The sequence below is a fragment of the Erithacus rubecula genome, assembly GCF_903797595.1.
Source record: "Erithacus rubecula genome assembly, chromosome: 9".
In the NCBI taxonomy this organism is placed as follows: domain Eukaryota; kingdom Metazoa; phylum Chordata; class Aves; order Passeriformes; family Muscicapidae; genus Erithacus; species Erithacus rubecula.
This window is the reverse complement of record NC_136660.1, coordinates 15,768,128-15,791,647: the sequence shown is the minus strand read 5'-3', so window position 1 is coordinate 15,791,647 and position 23,520 is coordinate 15,768,128. Positions and strand designations below refer to the sequence as shown.

At 45.0% G+C, this 23,520-nt stretch overlaps 1 protein-coding gene across 2 annotated transcripts in view; it reads left to right on the top strand.

Moving 5' to 3' along the window:
- Positions 1-23,520, top strand: part of TLL2 (tolloid like 2) — a gene marked incomplete at its 5' end in the record, with an annotated part of 84,430 nt that overhangs the window by 41,960 nt on the left and 18,950 nt on the right. The window contains 9 exons of one of the 2 annotated variants that reach the window (XM_079312804.1): positions 3,637-3,708; positions 5,785-5,955; positions 6,750-6,867; positions 7,271-7,449; positions 7,730-7,835; positions 12,492-12,616; positions 16,252-16,367; positions 18,953-19,055; positions 21,811-21,927. In XM_079312804.1, the coding sequence (XP_079168930.1) occupies positions 3,637-3,708; positions 5,785-5,955; positions 6,750-6,867; positions 7,271-7,449; positions 7,730-7,835; positions 12,492-12,616; positions 16,252-16,367; positions 18,953-19,055; positions 21,811-21,927 (1,107 nt within the window). Of the gene's footprint in view, positions 1-3,636; positions 3,714-5,784; positions 5,956-6,749; positions 6,868-7,270; positions 7,450-7,729; positions 7,836-12,491; positions 12,617-16,251; positions 16,368-18,952; positions 19,056-21,810; positions 21,928-23,520 lie in introns of those variants that run through there. The other variant, XM_079312805.1, reaches the window with a different exon arrangement.

Below are 23,520 nucleotides of genomic sequence, written 5' to 3'. Positions count from 1 at the left end.
AAGTCCTCAGTGGCCACTGTGGACTCCTTTGTGCTCAGCAGAGGGAATGAGCATATGGGTGGTAGCTGCCTTCAGAGTTCATCTGTGGATCCCTTTCCCTGTGTGGACAGCAACTGGGAAAGGGAAAGGAAAACTCTACGAACATGAAAAGATTCCTCATTAGTCAGGAGAGGAAAAATTATCCTGGCTTGATCCTGCTCTGAAAGTGGTTTTGATTTTAATGGGAACTTTTACAGTTTGAAAAAAAGAGAGGTGTTGCAAGCTTCATCCCATCCAATTTCCTGTGTAAGAATATTCTGTGTTCTCAGTCTGCAATAGGACAACTACAATTCCTGTTATCACTAGTTGGGTTTTAGACTAATATTATAGATAGGCATAATTTGAAAATGAAGATTGACTCAGGCTAGACTGATGTTTTTCCTTTGCTTTCAGCTGGGTAACTCACCTTGCCTCAGAGCAGCATTTTCCAATGAAAGCTCCAAAATGGATGGTGCTAAAATGTTTTGGAAGTCACCTGCCCCTCAAGCAGCTTTGAGGTCTTAAATGGATCCAGTAGGAGGATGGTGGCTATTTCTGGGCCAACTACCTGCATTCTGATTCACCAGCAGGCTGCTTCACTGCTTTGCCTGGCTTTCCTCTTCTTTTTTCAGACAAGAACCGCTTTATGGTCCATAAACAAATGGAAGAAGCACAGAAGCTTTAGTGAGATCTGATTGTCTCCTCCTTGGTAGTTCAGACTACCTGGGCTTAAGCAAAAAAACCATACCAGAACATGCACAGCAATAAATACCCTCAATCCTAAATTGCATCTTGTAGAAGTCATGTTTTCAGGTCTGATATATTACTACTTCTCCCAGTCCCACCCTCTGCTATTGGAAGTAAGGGTGCTGAATGGAGTCTGCTTCCTGCTCTTCCTTCAGGTTGCACATCTTTTGCCTGTGCTAGTGGTGCAAGGGAACTGCAAACAGAATAGGTTTAGTGGCATGCTTTGTGCACTCTCTCTCTCTTAATATCTTGTCCTTTATTCTGGTTTCAGCTGAACAACTTGGACTTCATTTAACAAAATTGGATTTTCATTTTCCTCTCCGGGGAGAGTGAGAGAAACTGCTTTCTTCCCAACAATGCCCCAGTCTGCTGCTTTCTGCTTCACTGGACCCTTACTTACAACCTCAGGCTGCTGCTAGTTCCTGAACACAATTTATGCACCTGTTCTTCAGCCATGCTTGCAGGCATGGTGGATTTATCTCAGATTTGTGGTGCTTTCAAGCTACTGGACATTTCCTTCAGTTAGCCAAGCTCCCTTGGCAGTGCTGGTCTGTGAGAAATAGAAAAACAAGTTATTGTACAAGTGCGCTGTAGGTAGAAGGTGAAATATTCCCTAGCCTGGGTAGAGGATCTCTTTTGTGTCTCTGCAACACAGAGAGAAGAAAACAAAACTCAGGCTGAAGAAAGATGAGGGCTGGTCTAGCACAGCAGCATGTGGAAAGTACTGGGGATGAAAGTGATCTTGGGGGGCTTGTTAACTGCTGGGTTAAAGTCAGTGTCATGTCTTTGTGGGATACCAAGCCTGCTTTTATTGGCTTTCCACAGAGCACCATGTCAAACTGACAATCTCACTTCTCCTCTTCAGTCTTTCCAGTGGTAATGGGCTTCAGTACATACATGGGCATTTTGTGCTCTGGAGCGGTAACACTGGAATATGTTCTGCTTTTGGGTGTGACAGAGTGGTCTGGTAGAGAGGTACAACTTCAGGGATGTGTTGAGGGATCAACAGGACCTACACATTCCCTGCAACCTATATGCAGCTGCTTCCAGATACAAGGTGCATTTCTTGGCTTTCTGGTTTATTGTCAATGGCATATCAGTTCTTCTGAGATCCTACCTTAGCTCTCTCTTGGAAGGAATCAGAAGAGGACTAAATGTCTGTCATTTTTCGCTTATCTTTAGGCATCAGGATGATAAGGATTGTCTAAAAACTCAAGTGAATCAGAAAAGGATCTTCTAAAATTGCCATGTTTGATTCCAAACACCCTTATGGGACACAAGCCTGTGGGTGCTCCCTGTCCGTATGAATTAAATTAGAGTTTGAAAATATCTGGCTTTTGTGTAGTGCTCTCCCTTTTCACGGGCTACAATAAGACAAAATATGCAAAGATGTTGTAGATTTCATTAGTCACACCAGTTTATTCAGAGCTCTTTGCATAAGAAACCAAGGCCTGCAGTGCTCTCTGGGAAAGAATGTGCGGGAGCAGCGCGGTGCGCGAATGGCACCGGCACAGAGGGGTCAGCAGGCACAGGGGCCATCATTTGCAATTCAATCCCAGGCAGCCCCTCTCAGCAGAACAATTCACTAAATACAGAGTTGTTCTTTTTCCCTAATTCACCATATAATTCACCTCCTAGGTTCAATTAAGAAGCAATCTGTTTGTGGCTGGAAGCAAGCTGCATTTATTTAGAAATACAAAATTATCCTTTGCCTCAGCAAAGACTGCGTGCCTTAATAATTCTGGTGATGAATGGCTAGTTGGGGTTTCCTTTAAATGGAATGAGATATTGTGTGAAGAATAGCATACTTTTTTGGGGGTGGGAGTGGGAGAAGTCCTGGGGATGTAAAACTGAGAAGAGGAACTTTTGTTGAGTTTGGGCTTAAGGAAGTGAGGAGGACTGGGCATGAAAGAAAACAAAGGGAAATCTTAGGATGGGACATTGAAGCTGGAAAAGAGTGATAGAGTTCAGAGCAATCCATCTTGTTGAATCAGGCTTGTTCCTGTTCACACATCTAATGGCTTTTGTCCAGCCAGGCACTGTTAAGCTATGGGACTTCCTCTGGGAGACAAATCCCTGATTTACTGTGTCTCTTGGACCAGGAAGCTCTAACCAGCTGAGAATCTGGGTATTTTATTTTCTTCTGAATTGTTTTGTAACTATCTTTCATCGTAATTTTCCTGATACTCATGTCAGTTACAGTAGTATAATGCTGGAGATTTGTTACCATCCTCTCAGTCCTTCTCCAAGGTGCCAGAGATGCACCTTTTCCCCTGTCCTTGCCTCACTGGACAGGCTGGAGAAGGATTTGCTAGAAGCCAGCTCCAGAGCAGAGGAGAGTTTTCCAGCTGGCAAAGTAAGATGCTTCAATGACTGGAAGATGTCCAGCTGTCTTGAAAGTGAGACATCCCTCTTGGAAGTGTCCACACTGCATCCAGCAGTGCTGTGTGACCAACAGTGTATTCTTTTCTGCATGTGCTGGTTTGCCATGCTCTTCATGCTTAATCTTGCCACCAAGACTACAACAACTTGCTCTTGCAATACCTCTGCAGAGATCAGCTCATTCAGCTCCTGCTCCCATTAAATCTCCATGAAATTAGCCTTCCCTAGAAGAGACATTCTGCCTATTCAGCATATGGAGAAACTTAGGCATGGTGTGGTAATGAATTGCAAGGTATTGCTGTAGGCTAGGAAGAAATCCAGGAAAAGTGCCTAGCTTTATCCAGAATTTAGTCCCTGCTCCCTGAGGAGGGAATGCAGACAGTTTCTGTGGCCAGCAGATCTCCAGCTGGCATTACTGGTAGCTGATGTTCTTTCCTCATCAGAGCTCTGCCAGTCAGAGATGAGTCTCTGCTCTTTTTTCCTTTGCAGGAGGCCTGGGAGAAGAGGTGCCAAGTGAAAATGCCACTTCAACCAACCACAGTGACAAAGCAGTTAAAAAGGGTAATGTGGTACCCCACCCAGACCTTTGGGTATCTTTTATTTACTTTTTTTATCCCCTGTAAAAACGTATTTTTTGCACATGTGTGCCTCTGTGACTGGGAGATCAGCCCTTCCCAGGCATTTTTTGCTGTGGGTGAACTCTCTGAAAGGGTGGGTTTGTGGTGGCACAGAAGAGTGGACCCAGAGGTGTGTGCAGAGCTGCTGCTGCATCTGGCACGGGGCAGACACCTCCTCACCTGGTTTGCACCCAGGAACTGTCCATGTGCAAGCCCACAGAGATTTTGGGCAGGCCCAGGACAGTTTGTGAATAGAAGACACTACTTCTGTCTTGAGACCCTCTCCCTTCTAGCTGTGGCCCTTTTCATGCCAGTGCCTGTGCTGGTGCCTGGTACCAGCAGCACCAGGTGTATGCAGGAGTGTGGTTTTACCTTTGTGGGGAGAACCCCCAACCTTAGAGCATCTGCCTTCCAGGATCCAGCAGCTGGCCTGGGGATGGGGCAGCTTCTGAAATGCCAGGAAGGTGCTTAGGAGTGAGAGGAACAAAAAGCAAATTCCTGTTTTTGTCCTGCAGCTCAGAGCAAGGTCTTCAGCAGGAAGGGCTTGACCTGGTGAAGCAGGAGGGAGGGTTTAAAGTTCATTCTTTTCATTCCCCTACACTGCCTGAATTTCCTTCCCATTGTATTGATCCCCTCAGCCTTGACAGTCGAGGTTTGCTTAGTGGTGCTTCAGCTGGAGGGATGAATAGGGGAAGAGGCTTTCAGTAGCCCCCCTGTCACTAGGGGAAGGTCTTAGCAAGACTTGTGCTTTTTAATAACCCAGCAGCCCATGTCCCTGACATGGAGAGCAAAGCTGTGGCCAGTCTTGCTGATTTACATACAAATTGCCATCTGGGCTTCACTGCAGTGCCCTGGTGAGCCACCAGCAGCAGTGCTACTCCTCAAGGTGGCAAGGATGCTCACCTTGGTGTGACCCTTCAGGCCAGCACTGAAGGCACAGCAACCCCTGGGCTCTGTTGTTCCTTTGCCCTAGTCCAGCTGATGAGTTGGCTGTGCAGCACTGGGAGCTTATCTAACAAGTGTCTGCACACTGAGGTTTGTGAAGCCCAGCTGGACTGTGGCTGCTTTGAGAGTTTGAGTTGCCCATGGGACCCCAGTGAGGGAATGAACAGCCAGGAAGCTTTGAGTAAAGGATTTTTTGAGTAAAGGTGTCAGACTCATGCCACGTTAGAAGTGCAACTCATGTAGGCATAACTAGAACCTGAGCAGAGCTGCAGCAGCACAGATGCAGAGCAAAGTGCAGGGTCTGCCTAGAAGCCTGTATGAATCCTCTTGCAGATTTTAAGGCCAGCACTAAGCACTACATAGCCAGGGCTCCTCTGCCCTTTGTAACAAGAAATGAGTTGTGTTCTGCTTTCCCTTTGGTATTTTTGTTCCTTTTTATTAAAATGAAAAGTTTCAGCATGGATGGAGATTTGCACTCCTGTTATTCCATCCTGAGCATCCCTGCTCCAGGAGAGATTGTCCCATCTTTGTAGATTTCCAAACCACCCAAGACCTGGTCTGTGAAACCAAAGTAATACTTTTCAGACATGAGTACAGATTTCAGAGTTAGGAGTCTGTCACCTTCTTCCAAGGCCAACTCAAACGAGTAGTTGTTGCTGTGAAGCTGTTCCTAATGGAGCAGCATTCTCTGCAGGTGAATGGATAGGCATGTTGAGGATATACAGTGGCATCTAGGCTTGTTTGATTCCTACCTCCTGTTCCTCTTGTTTAAATACTGTGTCCCCATCTCTGAAGTTGCTGTTGCAGAGAGTGAGAGGCGAGAGACAGGAAGGATGTGCTTTTACATCCTAATGGGAGAACAGCTTTGGCATAGTGAACATGGAGGCCCCAAAACAAGAAGGGTCAGTTTTCCATAGATTAGCTGTCTCAAAGTCCCAAAAAAACCACTGGCAAATCTGTCTATGACTTCTGGTTTGGTTTAACACTTTGCTTTTTCTTTTTATCTTTTTCTGAAGCTGAGGGCTGCAGGTGGAACTAAAGAGGATTTAAACACTGTTGCCACTCTGTGTTGCAGACGGCAGGCAGAACACAACGCTGGCAAGGAGCCCCAGGAGGAAGGGATCCAAAGAGGAGTCTGGGATGGATGCACACTCCTCTGCCAGAGTGCGCAGGGCAACCACATCCAGGGCGGAGAGGATCTGGCCAGGGGGGGTCATCCCCTATGTGATCGGAGGAAATTTCACTGGTCAGTCCTGGGAACACTGCTGGCTCTCTGCCATGGGCTCTCTGGTCAAACTGGGTGGGAAATCTCTGGAGCAGTGTTCTCCCACAAACGACTCAGATCCTTGGGGATCTGTCTCCTGAGGTAGGGTGGGCATGTCATTGCACAAGGGATTGTGCACTGTGAAAGCCTAAAGCTGAGGTGAGCAGTGAGATGGTTCTTTTCTTGAAGTCCCAGAAATATTGAGTGACTGAGCACTTCTCTTAAGGGGCCAGCACCTGTGAGCTGTGCTTGCCCCCTTTTTTTCCAGAGGAGAATCCTCTCTGCTGTTGGAAGAGCAGGAGCAGAAGTACTCTGGGTTCCTGACAATAGCTTTGCCTTAGTTTTGAGGAGCATCTGTAACACTAATGAGATTCCTGGGTCTTGAATGTTGTGCATGGTCATTATTTCATACCATGAGAGCAAATTTGACACATCACTTAGTAGCTGGTGTTCAGATCAGAACACCTAGCAGCTCTGCTAGAATGGCCTGTACCTAGAGAGGTGACATGTTTTATATTCACAAATATTGATGTACTTAATCTGTAAAGTTTGCTACCTGTTTAATTAGAGCAGTAAATTCATCAGGCACAGGGAGAAAAAGATGATGCAGGAAGGTAATGCTGTAGGTGGAAGTGGGCCCCAGAGGCCAAGAGGAGTCTACAGGCATAAGATTGGCTGCGTGAAAGGTTGACTGGTCCCATATCCAGATGAAATCCTTTAGAGATTTTCCTGAAAGCCAGCCCTTCACTGTTTGCTCCTCTTGATTTCTTTTCCAGGAACCCAGAGAGCTATCTTTAAGCAAGCAATGAGGCACTGGGAGAAGCACACTTGTGTGACCTTTGTGGAGAGAACTGATGAAGAGAGCTTCATTGTGTTCACATACAGAACATGTGGGTAGGTGATGCACACATTCCCTGCAGCTCTATGCTGCAAACAGAGCTCTCAGTGACTCGTGGCTTTGTAAGTCTAGCCCAGAACAGACCAATGGCTACATTGGAGAACCTGTCACTGAGATGCAGCTGGACACTTTAGTGAGGATTGCTAGGATAGTTTAGTATTTTCTCAGAAGGTGCTAAGCCTTTCTGGATTCTTTTTTCCTGGCATAGCACTTAAGTGTACATGTGCATATTTATAGATACACACTTTTTAATGTTTTCTTTGTATTTACATGTAAGTACATATACTGTGTTAACTGCTGTCTGTCCTGAACCCTGCCAAATGCCATCCTCTGTTCCTGTATTTTAGAGTTCCTCAAGTCACTGAGATGCTGCATGGGTTTGTGGGTTTCCTTTTGCAGGTGTTGCTCCTACGTGGGTCGCCGAGGAGGGGGCCCTCAGGCTATATCCATTGGAAAGAACTGTGACAAGTTTGGAATTGTGGCTCATGAGCTGGGTCATGTGGTGGGTTTCTGGCACGAGCACACACGGCCTGACAGGGACCAGCATGTCACTATCATCAGAGAGAACATACAGCAAGGTAAATCACACTCAGGTTATTCCACCTGGTTTTGGTGGGTAGAAAACTTTCTTGCTACACTTGTGGAAAATGCTGGTGGTCAGAGGGTTGGGATGGAGAGGAAATATTGCTGTCCTTGTCTAGAATAAATAGCTATATGAATAGACATTTTGGATGTCCAGCTGAAATTATTGAAAGATAGGGGCATATCCATTCCATTCTAGGCTCCCACAGGTAGAAGTCTTCTTTTTTTTCTCTCTAAGAGTGGTTTGTTTCTTTTCCTTTTTGTTTGTCATCACAGGTCAGGAGTACAACTTTTTAAAGATGGAAGCTGGGGAAGTGAACTCACTTGGAGAGACCTATGACTTTGACAGCATCATGCACTATGCTAGGAATACATTCTCCAGGTGATAATTCAAGGTTACATGTCCTTAGGATTATGTTTTGTAGTTGTGGTTGACTCTGTGGGCTATATAGAGCCTAGAAGGAGACCTCTGATCCATTGCTGCATTGCAAGGCTCAAAAAAGATTTGAAAAAGCAAGGTGGGTGTAGTGTGGTGGACTCCTCTTTCCCCCTTTCCACTATATTTGCTCAGTAATAATACTGGTAATCTCAGAGAGTTTCCAAAGCCTTGCTAACATTCTTTGCAGCCTTCCCAGGCAGCACATGTATATCTGTGAGCATATCTGCCCATGTGCAAGTTGGGTAATACTAAAACAAAGCTTTGAACCTCTTGGCTGTCCAGCTTATGCTTTAGAGTCACAATGCAGCTGTCAGAGACTCCAGTGGTTGTGCCAAGGGAGAGTTTAACTCTAGATCATGACCTTTAATTACTTGGGTGTTTTTTTAACTGTTTATGCATGGCCTCTATGTGGTTGTGTGTGACTGGGTTTTTTCATGGAAGAGTTATCAGTCCTGCCCCAACTAAGTGCCAGTTTCTGCATAGGCTGTTTGTCCTTGACTCCCATCTCATACCTCAGGATGGAGCCCATTTTCTGATCAGCCTGTTCAACAGGATAGAGAGGTGATCTAAACATAGTTAAGTCATGTGTTTGGAATGAGAATTACTGGATGACCAGATTAATTTTGCAGCACTACTAGAAGTTTACTTGCATAAATCATACTATTGCTTTTTCCCAAGAGCTTTCTGTCACTACATACTGTGAGTAAAAGGGTTGGAAGGTACAGTAGAAGTATTCATACTCTTCGAAAGTTTTTGTTGCAAAAATTAAAGATGTCTATGGGACTTCTTAAATTTTCTTACCCCCCAGTTGTGTTGAAGGGACAAGCCTGTTGTTTTGTGCAGTGGAAAATTGTCAAACATGCTGAAATGCTGCTGCTTTGTGGCAGGAGGAGATGTCCGGGCAAGGGTGTTTTGCAGACTTCAGAGATTTCTTTTCATCAGATATCCAAAGCAAACAATTTTTCTTCACTTGAGGCATCTGCTGGACCCTTCCAGAATTTGCTAAACTCTAAATGGTTAGAATGGCCTTGCACAAAAGCAGGATTAAGTTTTTACTGACTTTTAAATTATGGATGCCTTTGAGTCTGTGTCTGTTGAAAACTAGGGTCCTTTAGAGCACTGCTGGCCCAAAAGGGAATAAAAATGGCAAGAGTCCTGCTAGATTTAAATTGGTGCTCTAGAGGATTTTTAAGTCTGTTTTCTTTAAGCCCTTAGTCTCTGTGACCCACCCTTACCCCAGTTGCAGTCTTTGTGCAGCAATTGAACTGAGCACTAAGTGCCTCTCTAGGCTGGTGGTGCTCTCACCACAAACAAGCAGTGCTGGGAATTGGCTTTTACTTTGCCAGAACCTGTCTTGACATCTGCTCTCCTAAGGGAGCCATGCATTGCCCAGCCAGAGGGACTGGTGGATGTATGCACCTGTCCTTCCCACCTCACTGAGGTTTGGGAGTGCTGTCCAATTGCAACCCAAACTGGCAGAAGGACAGAGTCCATGAAGAGAGGGAGTTCCAGCAGGTTTCATTAAGGTCAGAGTCTGGGAAAGGGAGAGGGTTCCTGCTTGGCCCTGCAAGGGAAGGGTTGCACTGGAGTTGTTGTTTCATTAGCAGACTCCAGAAAGTTGACATAAGCTGGTGTGAGCACCTGACCAGTGGAGATGGGATGTGTGAGTGAGCAGGGTAAGGTCACAGAGTCATGTCTGTGACCTGCTCTCTTGTAGCAATTCTTACCTGGCACAACCTTGTTTATAACTTCAGTCAATACTGATTATAGTAAATCATATGGTGCTTGCCATGGCCAAATGCTGCTGTAAATCCTGGGCCCTTTTTATTCTAAACTTTTTTACCTAGGACAGAAGAGTACAGATTTTCTGAGATTTGATGAGTACTAGCAGTGGGAATTGTTTCCAGTGATACTTTTGAGAATTGGTGTAGAGTCACTCCTTCCCCTTTCATAGTGAAATACTTATTTATGTCTGTGGCTAATACAAATAGGAGTGTGGCACAAGAGACTGTAATGACAGCAGAAACGAGTTTTTACCATTGGAATTTCTTTTCTCATCTATGCCAGAAATGTGCAGACATGGCAGCAATCTAAACTGAATGTTGCCATATCATGAAACAATTTCTATTACCGCTGTCAAGACCTATAAATGGCAGTTTAGCAAGAAGAAAGTTTAAACCTCCACAAAGCCCTAAGCAAGTAGCTGTTTACCTTAATTCAGCAAGTGGTTTGTTAGTAGATGTGACAGCACAGTCTGGAGTTACAAAACACAACCTCTGCAAAGCTCATGTTCAAATCAGGCAGCACTGCCCCCATGTCAGGACAGCATCCTATGTTTGCAATGCACTGTCCTAATCCTGCACAAGGCATGCACAGATCCTCCACAGCTTTTACTGCATGGACAGTCATGTTGTCTCTCTTCTGCACATGGAGGTGCAGAGCTGGGACAAAAGGGAGCTGCCTGCAGCTGGGTCCTTAACCTGCCTTGAATGTCTGCTTCCTTGAGTGTGGTTTAGGCACCTGTAGTTGTTACCCTGCCACTGGGACATGAATGTTTAGCATTTGTTGAGATCAGTTGATAGTTTCATAGCCTTGGGCTGGCACTTTGCACATTCAGGGTGTTGTGCAGATGCTGATGACTTGTGTGAGTCTCTTCTGTTCTTAGCTGGTCAGAGTGGTGGGGTGTTGTGCTTGGCTGACAGCTGCATGGGGCAGCTAATGCATGTTCTGCCCGTGGCTGGACAGCAAGAAAATGTGGCAGCCAGGATTTGTGGGTTCTTCTACCTCTGGGAGGAGAGTTTAGGTATTTTACTCAAGAATGGTTCTGGTGTTAGAATTCCTGAGCTGTTCTATTTAATGATGTCTGTTGTTTATTAACTTTTGAGTGAAAGTATTTGCACTTTTAGAGACACCAAATGTGCAACTTTACACTCCAAGTGTTTTTAAGCAGATGAGGTTTGGGTGGACAGCATGGGACTTCTGGAACTTGAGTGGTTTGGGCCAGACAGACTCTCCTGTTGTTGGTTCCTTTGATGGCAAAATGAGAGAAACTGTACTTACTGCTCTGTAGTTGGGAGTCATGTTCAGCAAAGCATGAGGTATACACTGTGCAGAAAGCTGAGGGCTGTGAGTGCACAGTTGTGAGGAATAGGAAAAAGAATCAAAAGTTTGCATGTGCAAGTGGTGCTTTTTCTATTAAACTCTGTCATTCTTTCATGGTTGAGCCTAGAGATCTGCAGAAGATATTTCAGAGGCCACAAAAATATGTCCCTGCCAAATGCTGAGTTCTTCTGTGAACTCCTGAGGAGACTTGAAAATCTACTTTGAGCAAACTCACCTGTTTCTATGCTTGTGGTGTTTCTGGAGTTGGAAGATTTATTTTCAATACATAAATAAATTCAGCCCAAGGCATGCAGCTGGCATATAGAATAAACTGAATTTATACATTGAAATTTGAGGGACTCACCTCAGATCTTCCAAGTATTAGTTTTGGTGCCGATCAGGAATTTTTCTACTGCTGAAGAAATGCCAACATCTCCCATGCAACAGCTGATTCCACTTTTCAAAACAGATTAAATTCCTTTGCCTTTATTTCTTTCTTCAGTTTGAATGTTTACAAAACAATTTTCCCCCTTTCCTTCCCACCTCTGGACCAGACAGCACTAAAATTACTGCTTCTGTCCTGATTTCCCATTGGACTCTCTGGACAGTTACACCCTGTCCTTCACAGTCTGCCTCACTGAGCTGATGCTGAGGGTTCAGCTCAGTATTGCCTTGGCATCCCCAAGCCTGTTTGGCATTCAGGGGTGCAGTGAAAGGTTCCTGTGGACTGGACAGCCTGGCTGCAAGAGCTTGGATTTTGGCAACCTGGAGTTCAGATTTCTGATTCCCTCCCTCCTTCCCTACAGTCCTAATGCTCCCTTGGGGTTTCTTTTTGCGTGCAAGCTCTTGCTTGGCTGCATGGACTGCATTTTGATAGAAGTGAGGCCTGAGCTTAAATCCTTCACTGGACTGAGATCAGAAGTGCAGTGAGGAGCTCCTGAGTGTGAAACACATGGAAGAAATAGTAGCAAGTAAAAAGAGGCAGAGACAAGTGGAGTTACTAGCTTGGAAACTCATACAGAACAAAGGTAGAGCACACGATCTTTTCCTCCTGTCTGTGGCAGCCCCAGTCACTGCCAGCCCAACCCCATCTGCTACTGGGAAAACTCCCCTTTCCTCTGCTTCTTTGGCTCAAACACCAGATCTGTGTTCCTGCTGAGCCAGATGTGCCATGAACCGTCTGCAGGAATATTTCATTGCTCTTTCTGATTTATGGCAAGTAATGTGCTACCTCAAACGGAGGCAGCAGCAGTTCTGAGATATCCAAGAGGAATTTTCTGGCTTGGCAGACTTGCTTGTACATTTGGAAGCTGTCTGCTATAGTGAACAGGCTGTCTTGAGATAGTTAGCAGTTATTAGAAGCTGAACCACTGTTGCTTGTTAGCATGGGATATATGGTCAGGGTGATGGGGCGTGGGAGGCCTGCCAGCTCTGCTTTCTGCTCGTTGTGTCCCTTTGCCTGCCTCACTGGCCCGTGTGTCTCTGCTGTCCCCTTAGAGGAGTTTTCCTGGACACCATCCTGCCGCGCCGCGATGACAACGGGGTGCGGCCGAGCATCGGCCAGCGCGTGCGCCTGAGCCAGGGGGACATCGCCCAGGCCAGGAAGCTCTACAAGTGCCCAGGTAAGCGTGGCTGGGGACAGGAGCCTGCTGCACTACAGACACATGGCTCATGTGGGGGGAGATCAGGAACACCTCAGGGAGCCCTTTGAGGAAGGAGCCTTGGGCAACACAGACTATCAAATGCTTTGGGCTGGACTCACGGGTAGAAGTGAACTTGCCTAAATGTGTCTCCTGTTAGTACTTTGCCAGTATTCTTGTTGGGTTTAGGGCTTCAGGTTGGTCCAGTGTAGGCTCTGTTCATAGGAAATTAAACCAGTGTACAGGACTACAGGAAGAGTGGAGATTAGGAGTTAGCAGAATGGTGGAAAGGTGTCTGGGAGTCGAGGCCCTGGAAAGTGGTGGGTAGCTGGTGTGCAAATCCACTGCTTTTCTGTATCCAGCTACAGGTCAGAAGGTGTGAGTCCATAAGGGTGTAGAATGAATTCTGAGGACTTCAGGTTCTATATGTTTGAAGATTACTGCTTTTAGTTTATAACTTTCAGGTTTATTAGTTCTAATTAACATTTTTCTTTTTTAACCTCATAATTACATTTTTCTTTCTACACTTATCATTATATCTAAATTGCTTTTGTTGAATAAAATGCTGTTCTTGCAAAATTATCTCATGGATTAGTTTAGGGGTTAATTTGTTTTGCATTATGTTGTTTTGGTTGAGTCTGGCTTAATCCAACCAGGCTTTTTATTCCCATAGCTGGAAGAATCAATTACAGATTTAGATTTCTCAAGGCAGGCTGAAAAGCCACTTTGGCCTGAGGTACTAACTAAAAGCTACAAAGCACCTTTCTTTACAATGAGAACTCTTCTGTGAGTCTCAAGTTTTCCATTTGCAAAGTAGAACTTTTCCTTTTACTTTTTTTTTTTTCCACAAAGCTTTAGCAGAGGTTATTACAGTTCAGAACATATTAGGCAGCAAAATAATTAGAGATTTAAGCCTACTAAATATTTTTTCAACTATCTGTTGTTCTGCTTTGATTTGTTTTTTTATTATTTGAATCAAAATTTATACACAGGTTGCATCTTAGGAGAAGAGGTGCAGTATATTTAATGACCTTAACATCTTCATCTGGCATTTGAATCTGTATCTTGAAAAGTTTTCTTTCTCTGCAAAATACAAAGCAAAGGAGTTCAAACCAAAGGACTTCATCTGTGTGTTCAAGCAGGGTTTGAACAAGACTTTAGGATGAAGATGCTGTTTGGCAGTCAAGCTGAGGATTTTAGGGTAAAGTGCAGCAGATAATTCAGAAGTTGAGTGGCAGATGGCTTCCTTGTAGAAAGAGAGTCTCCATCTGAGAATACCTAATAATATCTCCCAAAAAACCCCAGCTAGTGGTGGAGGATGAGTTACAAGCATGCACTGGAATCACTGCAGTGTCTGTTGTAGCAAACAGGGCTCTCCAGCTCATTAGACTGGAGCTCATGTGCCTGCTACACTTAGGGCTTGCTTGGCTTGTCCATTCTAAAACCCTGCTGTTTTAAATTGCTCTTAATTCCTCAAAGCTTACACCTGCTGAGTTAAAGTTAGGGCTAAGCCAGGTGAAATCAAGTGAAATTTGCTGAAGGAATTTCTGGAAGGCAAGATGCAGTCTGCTACATGGTAGTTAATGCTAGATTTGCTATGGCTGCACAGTTGAGGATTTGATTACTACAGTCACTACAAAAACTTCAAAACAGCTCATCAGCTGTCTTGTGCTGTGCTGAAGGAAGAAGGCTTGTGTAGCTGTGCTAATTGTGCAGGAATGGTTAAACTGTAAATTGACAATGGTCCTGTGGTGTTTAATTTCCTCCAGTTCTCTGGGCATTTTCAAAAAGATACAGCATACCAGTAACCAGCTGATGAGCTGTAAGTGCCTGTCACACAACTGCTTCATTTACAAATGAGTTCTGAAGCATTCACCTTACTGCTTTGCTTTTCACCTCTGTTCCTTTCTGCCTACTCAGTTTCTTGGATCCCAGAAGTACCCAGCAGTTCCTTTATTGGACCTCTTTTCTTCTTTGGTGCTCAGTGGAGTACAGTCATTGCTTTTTAGGGTGCTCTGCAAGAGGTGGTGCTGTCCCCACAAAGATGCACTGCTCACTATTTCAGCAAAGTAGTCTTTGCAAGTAGGCACAATAGCACCTGTTCCATAATTACAGAGTCTTGCCAGTAGCTGTGTAATTGCACTCTGGGAGAATTGTCTGGGCTGTTGGAAACCTACACTGTGGTACAGCTGAGGGCAATATTCTCATGTCACTATGGTCATGGTGTGCATGTTTCCCATGATTAAGAGCTCCCTTTATCACTTCATGTTTGTTTAAATAGATTTTTGAAGAGAGAAAAAGAACTTTTATTTACCCTGGTGAGTTATGGATTGGAATTCCCTCTATATTAAAAAAAAAGAATGAAAAAACTCCTTTCTGTGTCCCCACATTTGTTCATCTAGTTTGATCTGTCAAGCTGGATCAAACTTGCTTAGGGAAATTAAGTAATTCTGGACTAGGTGACTCCTTCTCCCCTGCTTGAACATATTAAACTTTTTCAATGGAACCAGTCTCTTTTCACCTCCAACTGCCAACCCACCCATCTAAATGTAGTCATGGCTGCAAAATTACCATGTGATAGCATCAAGCAGAGCAACAAGCCTGGCATTTCCATGAGAAAGGGAAGGTCTTGTCAGATTTTTCAAATCAGGGATTTTTGGGAACTGCCTTGCCATCTCTGAGGAAACAGAGTTGCAGATCCAGGGGAGCTTTATAATATCAGTTGGTTATGAAATTGGAAAAACAATTGGGAAGCAGGCAAGCCAAGGTCCCTGTTTCTTGCAGTGGGCACTTGGATGTGTCTAGTGGGCACTGCCAAGGAAATGGGAGCTTTGATATTGTGGTGCTCCCATCCAGCTGTTCTGCAGATGTGGATGGTCACCCTTGTTCCAGCTCAGCCATCCTGGTCAGGGAGCAGAGCTACAGTAGTCACAGCTTTTCCAGATGTTAGAAGCTGCAGTTCCCTAAAGGATCATATGCATGTGCATGTTCTTTGCTTCCCAAAAGTCACTCTGGGATTTACATTTCATCAAGTGCAGGAGGTCACAAAGCAGGAAGTTGAAGAGCAATGGGCTGCTGTGCTCACATTTTGTCCTGTGCAGTCTAGTGGCCAGGAAGGTGCTGGGCAGCTGAAGCATGAGGGTGATGGGACTTGCCTTTTGTTAGGATGTTTTAAGCCCAAAAAAGACAATTTACAATGATATCTAAGGAGAAATTCATTGAGCAGCTTGTAATGAAGGGAAAACAGATCTGCTGGCAGCAGCATGTGGTTGTGAGGTGGGGTGGGGTTAAAACTTTCCTTTTGATTAGTGAATGAGATATTCCTCAACTGAAACCTGAGAGTGCTGGCATGTGGAAGGAAGATGAAGGAAGAAGGGTGCTTCTTTAGTAGCTGCTTCATCTGTGTCCTTGCAGTGATCATCATCTATCCCAGAAATTCTGACAAATTTCACATGACCCTTTGGTGTGATGACCTCAGGTGGTCAGTGACCTTTGGCCAGTACCATGAATGAGACTGTTGGAGCACCAGCCACCAGCCTGCACACAGTTTATTAGACTCTGTCTTTCAGAGTCACTCCTTTTTGATAGGTTTTTTTTTTTTCCCCTCTCTCCTGCAGCTTGTGGAGAGACCTTGCAAGACTCAACAGGTAATTTCTCAGCCCCTGGCTTTCCAAATGGCTACCCCTCCTATTCCCACTGTGTCTGGAGGATCTCAGTGACCCCGGGGGAGAAGGTACGTGCCACAGCAGCACAAGGTGCTCTGCACTTCCCTCATGTGATGACAGTGTTAAAACCTCCCAGAAGATCTCTGCATGCCTGGTGGGCAGGAATGGAGCCTGGAAAGGCTGCTGAGCACCACTCAGGAGAGAGATGGAGTCAGAAATACTTGATTTTGAGCAGTGGTAATGCTGGAACAGAGCCCCTCACATATCTGGGCTGTGTGTTGCTCTCTGATCCTCCCTCAGTTTGAGACTGAGCCCTGCATGGATATTTCCTGCCACCTGTTAGCTTTGGCAAGCACACATTCCAGAGCCAGTCAGATGAGTTAGATAGAATGTGCTTCAGTCTGAAGGGAGCTGAGGAGCCTGAGTGACACCCGTGGCCTGACCCTGTCATGGGGACATAATGTCCCTGTCAGGGAGCTCCCACTTCCTGCCTGGAAACGCCAGGCCCTGCTGCACCATCCATCACCCAGCCTGTCCACTTCCCTCCCAGCTCCTTTTGTTTGATTGATCTTCCTGCAGGAATGAAATCTCTCCTTAATCCAGCCACAACAGCCCTTCAGGCCTGCAAGAATGGGCAGCCCAGCCTGGGGCTCCTTGGCAGAGTGACTTTGCTGAGAATCACCCCAGGACATGCTTAGGGCTCAGACCTGGACTGTCCTGGTTTGGAGGACAGGTGTCTGCCAATAAAGGCAGGAGCTTCTTTTTGAAATGGAGAATGTAAACCCTCTCCTCCAAATTATTGTAGTTTTGAAATTAAGGGGCTCTCAGGCAAAGATATGGGGATTAGGAATAACAGTTATTTACTAGGAAATTTTAAATAGAGCTACAGTATTACAAAGAACAATCCCAACCCTGGTAGAGTCAGAATACAACCTGACACCCTGTCAGTCAGTCAGGGTGTTGGCAGTAGTCCCATTCAATGGTGGCTGCATCCTCCTGCAGTGGCAGATGTGGTTCAGCTGGAGCAGTGCTCCTGTAGAAGATGCAGTTTTCCTCTGAAGATCCAGGTATGCTGTGGAAAGGTCCAGTTTTCCTCTGGAATCCAGTGGAAAGGAAGTACCTTGCTGTCCAAAATCTCGGTTTTCATCTGGGTAGGAAAGGCTTGGCTCCTCCCCCTGGCTGGAGCATCTCCCAGTGGGATGATGTAATTTTATCAGTCATGCTCTGGGGCTCAATGAGCCAGCAGCAGATAATATTTCTTGGAGGGAGGATGGGTTGTGGAAAAGATAAAGATGATTGCCCCAGCTGGTTTAAAGATGGCCCATTAGCAGATGGTATGTGCCACAGAGATAAGGGTCACTGCCCCACCCAGCTTCATCAGAGGGTGATGAAATACACATTTCTGGCCACATCCTGTATTGCAACCCAAGACAGACAAAGAAGCACAGAGCTGTTTGTTTTGCAGCAAATTCCTGGCTCCTGTCACCTGCAAGCCCTGTCCCTGTCCCATGCCATGCTGAGCTCCTGCCACCAGCTGCAGGGAGGGCATTGCTGGCGCATGAGGGCCAGGAGCCATCCAGGTTTGACAACTGTGAGAGTTTTGTGGTGTCAGTCTTACTGTAAACCTTCTCTTTGCTTCTTAGCCTCTTCACAGCTGTGTTGGGAAGGACACAGCATCTAAATGCTGAACCACTAATGTTAAAAATGGAAATAAAGAATTGATTTCAAATTCAGTGCTTCAATTTACCTGTTTATTCCAATGCAGTGGTTGGTGCAAATTGTTGCACTGAGGTGTTAGTTGAGAACAGATACTGGGTTTATAGCATTCATCAGCTTAGAAACTGACAAATCTCCTTTTGCTGTCCAAAGTCAGAATACTGCAAAAAATGTGAAAAAAGTGAGTGACATCATTACAGACTACACTCTGCACATCCAACCAGGACTTTGGGGAAGAGCATCCATTTTAATATAAAGACATTTCTGTGACTGTGTTCAGATTATGAATGTAAATGAATTATATGGGTCAAATCTTGCCAGAAAAAAAAAATGCAAGTACACAGCAATGGTGGCTTCCATAGGTGACCTCCCAGACCAAGGCCAGCAATCCCTCTTAGAGGGGAGGGAGACCAAAATAATAACATTGTAATGCCAAGCTCTGTTTGGTAAAGCCACTAAATGCAATTCCATCACAATGATGGTGTGAGTCTGATGGTCAGGATGTGGAACCTAATTAGCAAAATTAGATATTTCTTACAAGTATCATTTATATGCAGGTATAGATCCTAAACATGTGTGGTTTTTGACAATGTCTCTCTATGATTTTAACATTACTCAAAACCACAGGGTTTAATTTTAAAAATGTAAACTGGGCTTTTTTTAAAGTAACATTTTAGTAACTGGTAAGTATTGAATTTGAATCACAGAGTTGATAGTAAAGGGCTCTATGTTGTCATATACAGTATATGTTTCATTAAAACACCTTGAGACACCTTTCTTTTTGAGAAAAGGTGGTGTGCAAATCCTACAAACAGCCCAACTGCCTTTGCCTGCACACTCACTTAGGCAGCACTGTAGTGAAAATGGAACAATCTCTAGGATCTTCTCTTTAAAATTACTCCATCCCCAAAGAGAAATGTGCACTCTCTCCTTTCAGATTATGTTGAATTTCACATCGATGGACTTGTTCAAAAGTCGCCTTTGCTGGTATGATTATGTGGAGGTGCGTGATGGCTACTGGAGGAAGGCTCCATTATTGGGTGAGTAACTATTTCATTTTAATTGCATTCTGTGTGGTGTTCTTGATGCTTTGGAAAGTGGGTGGGGAAAACAAACAGAAACAAACTTTTGCTTTACTTGAAGGGATCCTAGGTCAGTGCACTGGCCATCCCTTAGTGTCTCCATCCAGACATGTCAGTGTACTGTAATCACTCCCAATGATCCATGCTCCAAGCCCTGTGGTCACAAAGACTTTATTCCTTCCTTTTCCAGCTTGAGAAATGAGGCAGGGAGGGAAGCAAGCCAGGGCCCTGGCTGGGACTAAAAATGTGGTCTCTGGAGTTTTGTTATTGCTCTTTCCTAAGTCTGGGGAAGAGCTGTTAGGCAGTCAGAATGAAGCAGCTGCACAGCTCCTGACCCAGGCTCCTGCCATTATTTCTCATGAATCTGTGTTTACAAATACACAGTACTCTGTACTCTGAGCCTCTGTAGTCCTAGCAGAGAACTTGCTAGGCCATGCCATGTCAAATTGTACAAGAACTCCACTCTACTTCTGCTCCCAGAGATCTCTAAGCAGTGCAGCTCCTCTGTATTCTCCCTGTTTTTCTGCCTCCTGCTATCATGACTGCAAATCTTGAGTGGTTTGAGTCCCACCTGCTTTGCCACTGCCTCTGATCCTGACCTCGTCCTCTAGGCTTGGTGTCCCAAAGATGTAAGATGTGGCACTGCAAACACCCCCTTCTGCCTAAGAGGAAAGAAGCATCATCCTCAGCTGTGTTAGAGGGGCTGCACTCCATACTGCAGCCCCTGGGCTAGTCAGCATTGGGGCAGAGGGTTTCGGGAGGTTTGGCTCTCCTAGGCCTAGGACATCCTAGCCCTGGCACCAGGAGAGGTGCTGAGGCTGAAGCCATGCTGCTTCCCAGGTTTCAGTGGGCTACCTTTCAGGACAGCTGGCAGCTGGTTTTACTGCTCACTGCCTATTTTGGGGTTGGCAGCATATACTGCTGTTCTGTGCTGCAGATGTGTCAGGTAACATCGCTCCAGCAGCTGCAACTTAGCTCCTCAAAGGGTTGGTTTTTTTCTGCTGAGTAATTTAAAGGTACTTCAGAAGCCAAGCAGCTCCCTAGTCCTAGTGCAGGTGGGCTTGGGAGTGTTTCCATCTGGAAGGAGACGCTGCAGGAGTGGCCATGGCTCCCGCATGGGGCTGAGCCCATGAAATTAGGTCAGAAGAGGCAGACAGACGGCAATTCAGCAGGGGGTGAGGAGGGGGATTAGTGTGAATTGTGAAAGCACGGGCTTCTTGTGGAGAGAAGAAATACATGTGTGCTGCATATTTTCCCAGGGAAGTGTGTGAAAACCCAGCCTTTAAATGGTGTATAACTTTTTATGAATGGGCCCTTTATCACACTGAGGAGCTTGCTCATTCTCGTTCCTCATCTGCGTTTCCTCTTCTTGACACCCTTGTTAAACTCCAAGCCTAAATCAAGGAGGAAGTTGCTCAGTGACCCTAGAGGAAGAGCTTTGCAGTGCTGATGCTGTTTTTAGCATCCCCTTTGGGAGTGGAGATGCAGAATGCTATTGATATGCTGCAGGGCTGTCATGCTGCCCCAACAGCACTGGATAGGTTGGGGGCACAACAGTAGCTGAGTAAAGCTGGGTCGAATAATATTTGTATGGGTGACTGTACAAGGGAAAAAAAAAGCTGGTAGTGAAACTGCCAATCCCAGCCAGTTAATGTGCAATATGATGCTGTCTTCAAGGTAAGGCATTAACCTGGTTTTTACACAGTTGCAGTTGTTCAAAGATGCCTTTGCTTGGTGTTGGAAGGATGAGATCCCTATCACTGCTGTCCTGACTGAATTCAACCTGAAGAACTGCTCTTTCTCAGATTCCAACTGGGATTCAGTTGGACAGGATGCCAAAACCATGTTTAATTCAGTGTATAGCCCTGCTGGTGTCAGCTGAAGTGAAAAACCATGTTTGTTCTGTGCAAGCTCCTGACCCAAGTGCAGGTCCCTGCCTATCAGTGCATGCTTGGTGCTTGCTCTATTTCAGTGAGGAGCTTCTGGCTTCAATAGAGGAGCACCAAGTTTGGTTTGTTGAGGCTGTCCACACTGCAGAGGCCATCTGCAGCTGTTCTGTTTCAGGATTCATTCCTACTGGCAAACTGGGAGTTTACCAGTGCTGGTACATGCCAGAGAGCTCAAAGCTGGGGGACTCATGGAACAAAATTGCTCCTGGTCTCTTTCTCTTGAAAGAAAGTAAATTACTGCAGAAGCTTAACTGGGATTTATTGAACAGAGAATAAGTGTTATTTTCTCATCAGCATGGCCCATGTCCTGCCCTTGGTTTGACTTGGTGTATTTGCTCCTGGGTGCACAGTGCTGAAGGAGTTTTCAAGGCTTAGCAGGTGGAAAGAACATTCCCTAATGCCACATCTCTAGAAGGACAGGGGGATGCTTCCCCACCATGGTAACTCATTTGCTCAGTTCCATGATTGAGACAAGAGCCCTTTTGTATTTACCAGGGCAATAGAGGCATCATTCGTAATAGCTGGATTCTGCTCCCTGCTGAAAAGAACTTTAATTCACTTAATAATGGAAAAGAATATGAATTAAGGAAGGGGGGACACAGAAACTAATTCAAAAGCACGATTGATGGGAGTGAAAGATGTTTTACACAAGCACACTGCTTTAACCAAAGACTCTTTGCTCTCCAGACTCACAGGTGCCTGTTATGCTGTGCTGTCTCTCAGGAGATGATAGAGATCTTTATTATCTCTTTCCTGCCTTCCAGGTAGATTTTGTGGTGACAAGATTCCTGAACCAGTAATCTCCACAGACAGCAGGCTGTGGATCGAGTTCCGGAGCAGCAGTAACATCCTGGGCAAAGGCTTCTTTGTGCTCTATGAAGGTACAGCCCTTCCCTAGAGGTCTGCACTGTTTGGGGAGGTGGAGCAGGATGCAGGGCTTTTATGGGATCAGCAGGAGTTCTGCTGCACTGTGTGGTTAGATACAGCCATACTCCTGTTTTTATGGGAATTGGCAAATTTTGTGGCTTGTTTCAGTAGACGAGGCATGGATTTTCCAACTAGTTTATCACATTTTTGGAGGGCACAACAAGATGGCAACACAAAGCAATAGGTTCCATATTTAGGCCAGGTTCTGTTTGCTCTAACCAGCCCCTGCTGCCCCTGTGTGGACCAAGAATTTCTTTATTTTAACAGGCAAAGTTCTGTTTGGGATTATACATCTTGTATCACTTAATACAGATTGCCTTGGGGTGTTTTTGTTTGGTTGGTTGGGTTTTTTCCTCAAATTCAAAGATAGACTTTTGTTTCTCCTTTATATGTTTTACTTACAGAAAAGTGGAAATTAGTATATCAGATCTACTACAGATCAGGTATTTTAGGAAATTGTATGGGACTGAGATGATGAAACCACTTCAGAGGAGAAGCAATGCTACCACAGTCATTAAAAATCAGTAATTTCCCTTTTCCATATATGCTTGGGTTTGTTGGTTTGTTTTTTTTTTTTGCTGTAATGGTTCTAAAATGTATTGAAAGCCCCCATTGTTTTCTGGGCAGCAGGCATTTTTCTTAGAAATATTGTTGTCAACAGTATTGAGGTTGCCTGTATCAATATAGACATTGCATCATCTTCTTTCTTCAGCCACAGGAACGAGCATAGTGCTGGAAGCCCAGTGCCCAAGTGTCCCATAAACTCATGAATAATGATACTAACAGAGGGAAGTGAAGCAAACATGGGACTGTTGGGGAAGTGCAAATAAAGCATATGAGGATTTCACAGCAGTTTGGGGCTAACAAATCTGTTTCACAGGAGAAATATCTGGTTTCTGCAGGAATTGTTGCCCCAGAGACAGAGGTAGCTTGCCTGGTGTTGGGTTTTTTTAAACATCTCTCCTGAAAAGCAGCTGTTGCCTGGACCATGTGGTTTCTAACACCCCCTTTATGGTAGTTTGGTGGAATTAGAAGTGTTCAAATTAGCATGTATGGCATCATCCTTCATACTGCTAAATGGTATTGGGAGAAAAATAATTTTACATTGGCCGCATTCCAAAGTCACTTTGCAAAGTGACTTTGTTTTCCCTTGACAATTTCCCACATTTCCTGCTGATTAATAAATGATCCCTAAAGATTCAGTAAATATGAGCTTGCTTAACTTAACTTCTGAATAGAGCAGCTGAAGGTGGAATGTGCATCTATTGGTCAAACAAACTCCAAGTTCTTATTTTCCTGCCTCTTCAAGAGTGGCTTTTTATATAACCCTTTCCTGCAAGAAATTTTCTGTTGTAAGGCTGTGAAATCCATGGCTATGCCTGAGAGCAAGCAGAGTGTGGCTGTTGTAAACCAGCTTGTGCTGCAGACACAGTGATAGCCCATTGCACAGTTCCATTCTTATCTCTGGATGATGAAGGGAATGCTTAAGCATTGGATATCTCAGCCTCTTCTTGTCAGAACAGCAGGTAGAGAGATTATCTACATGT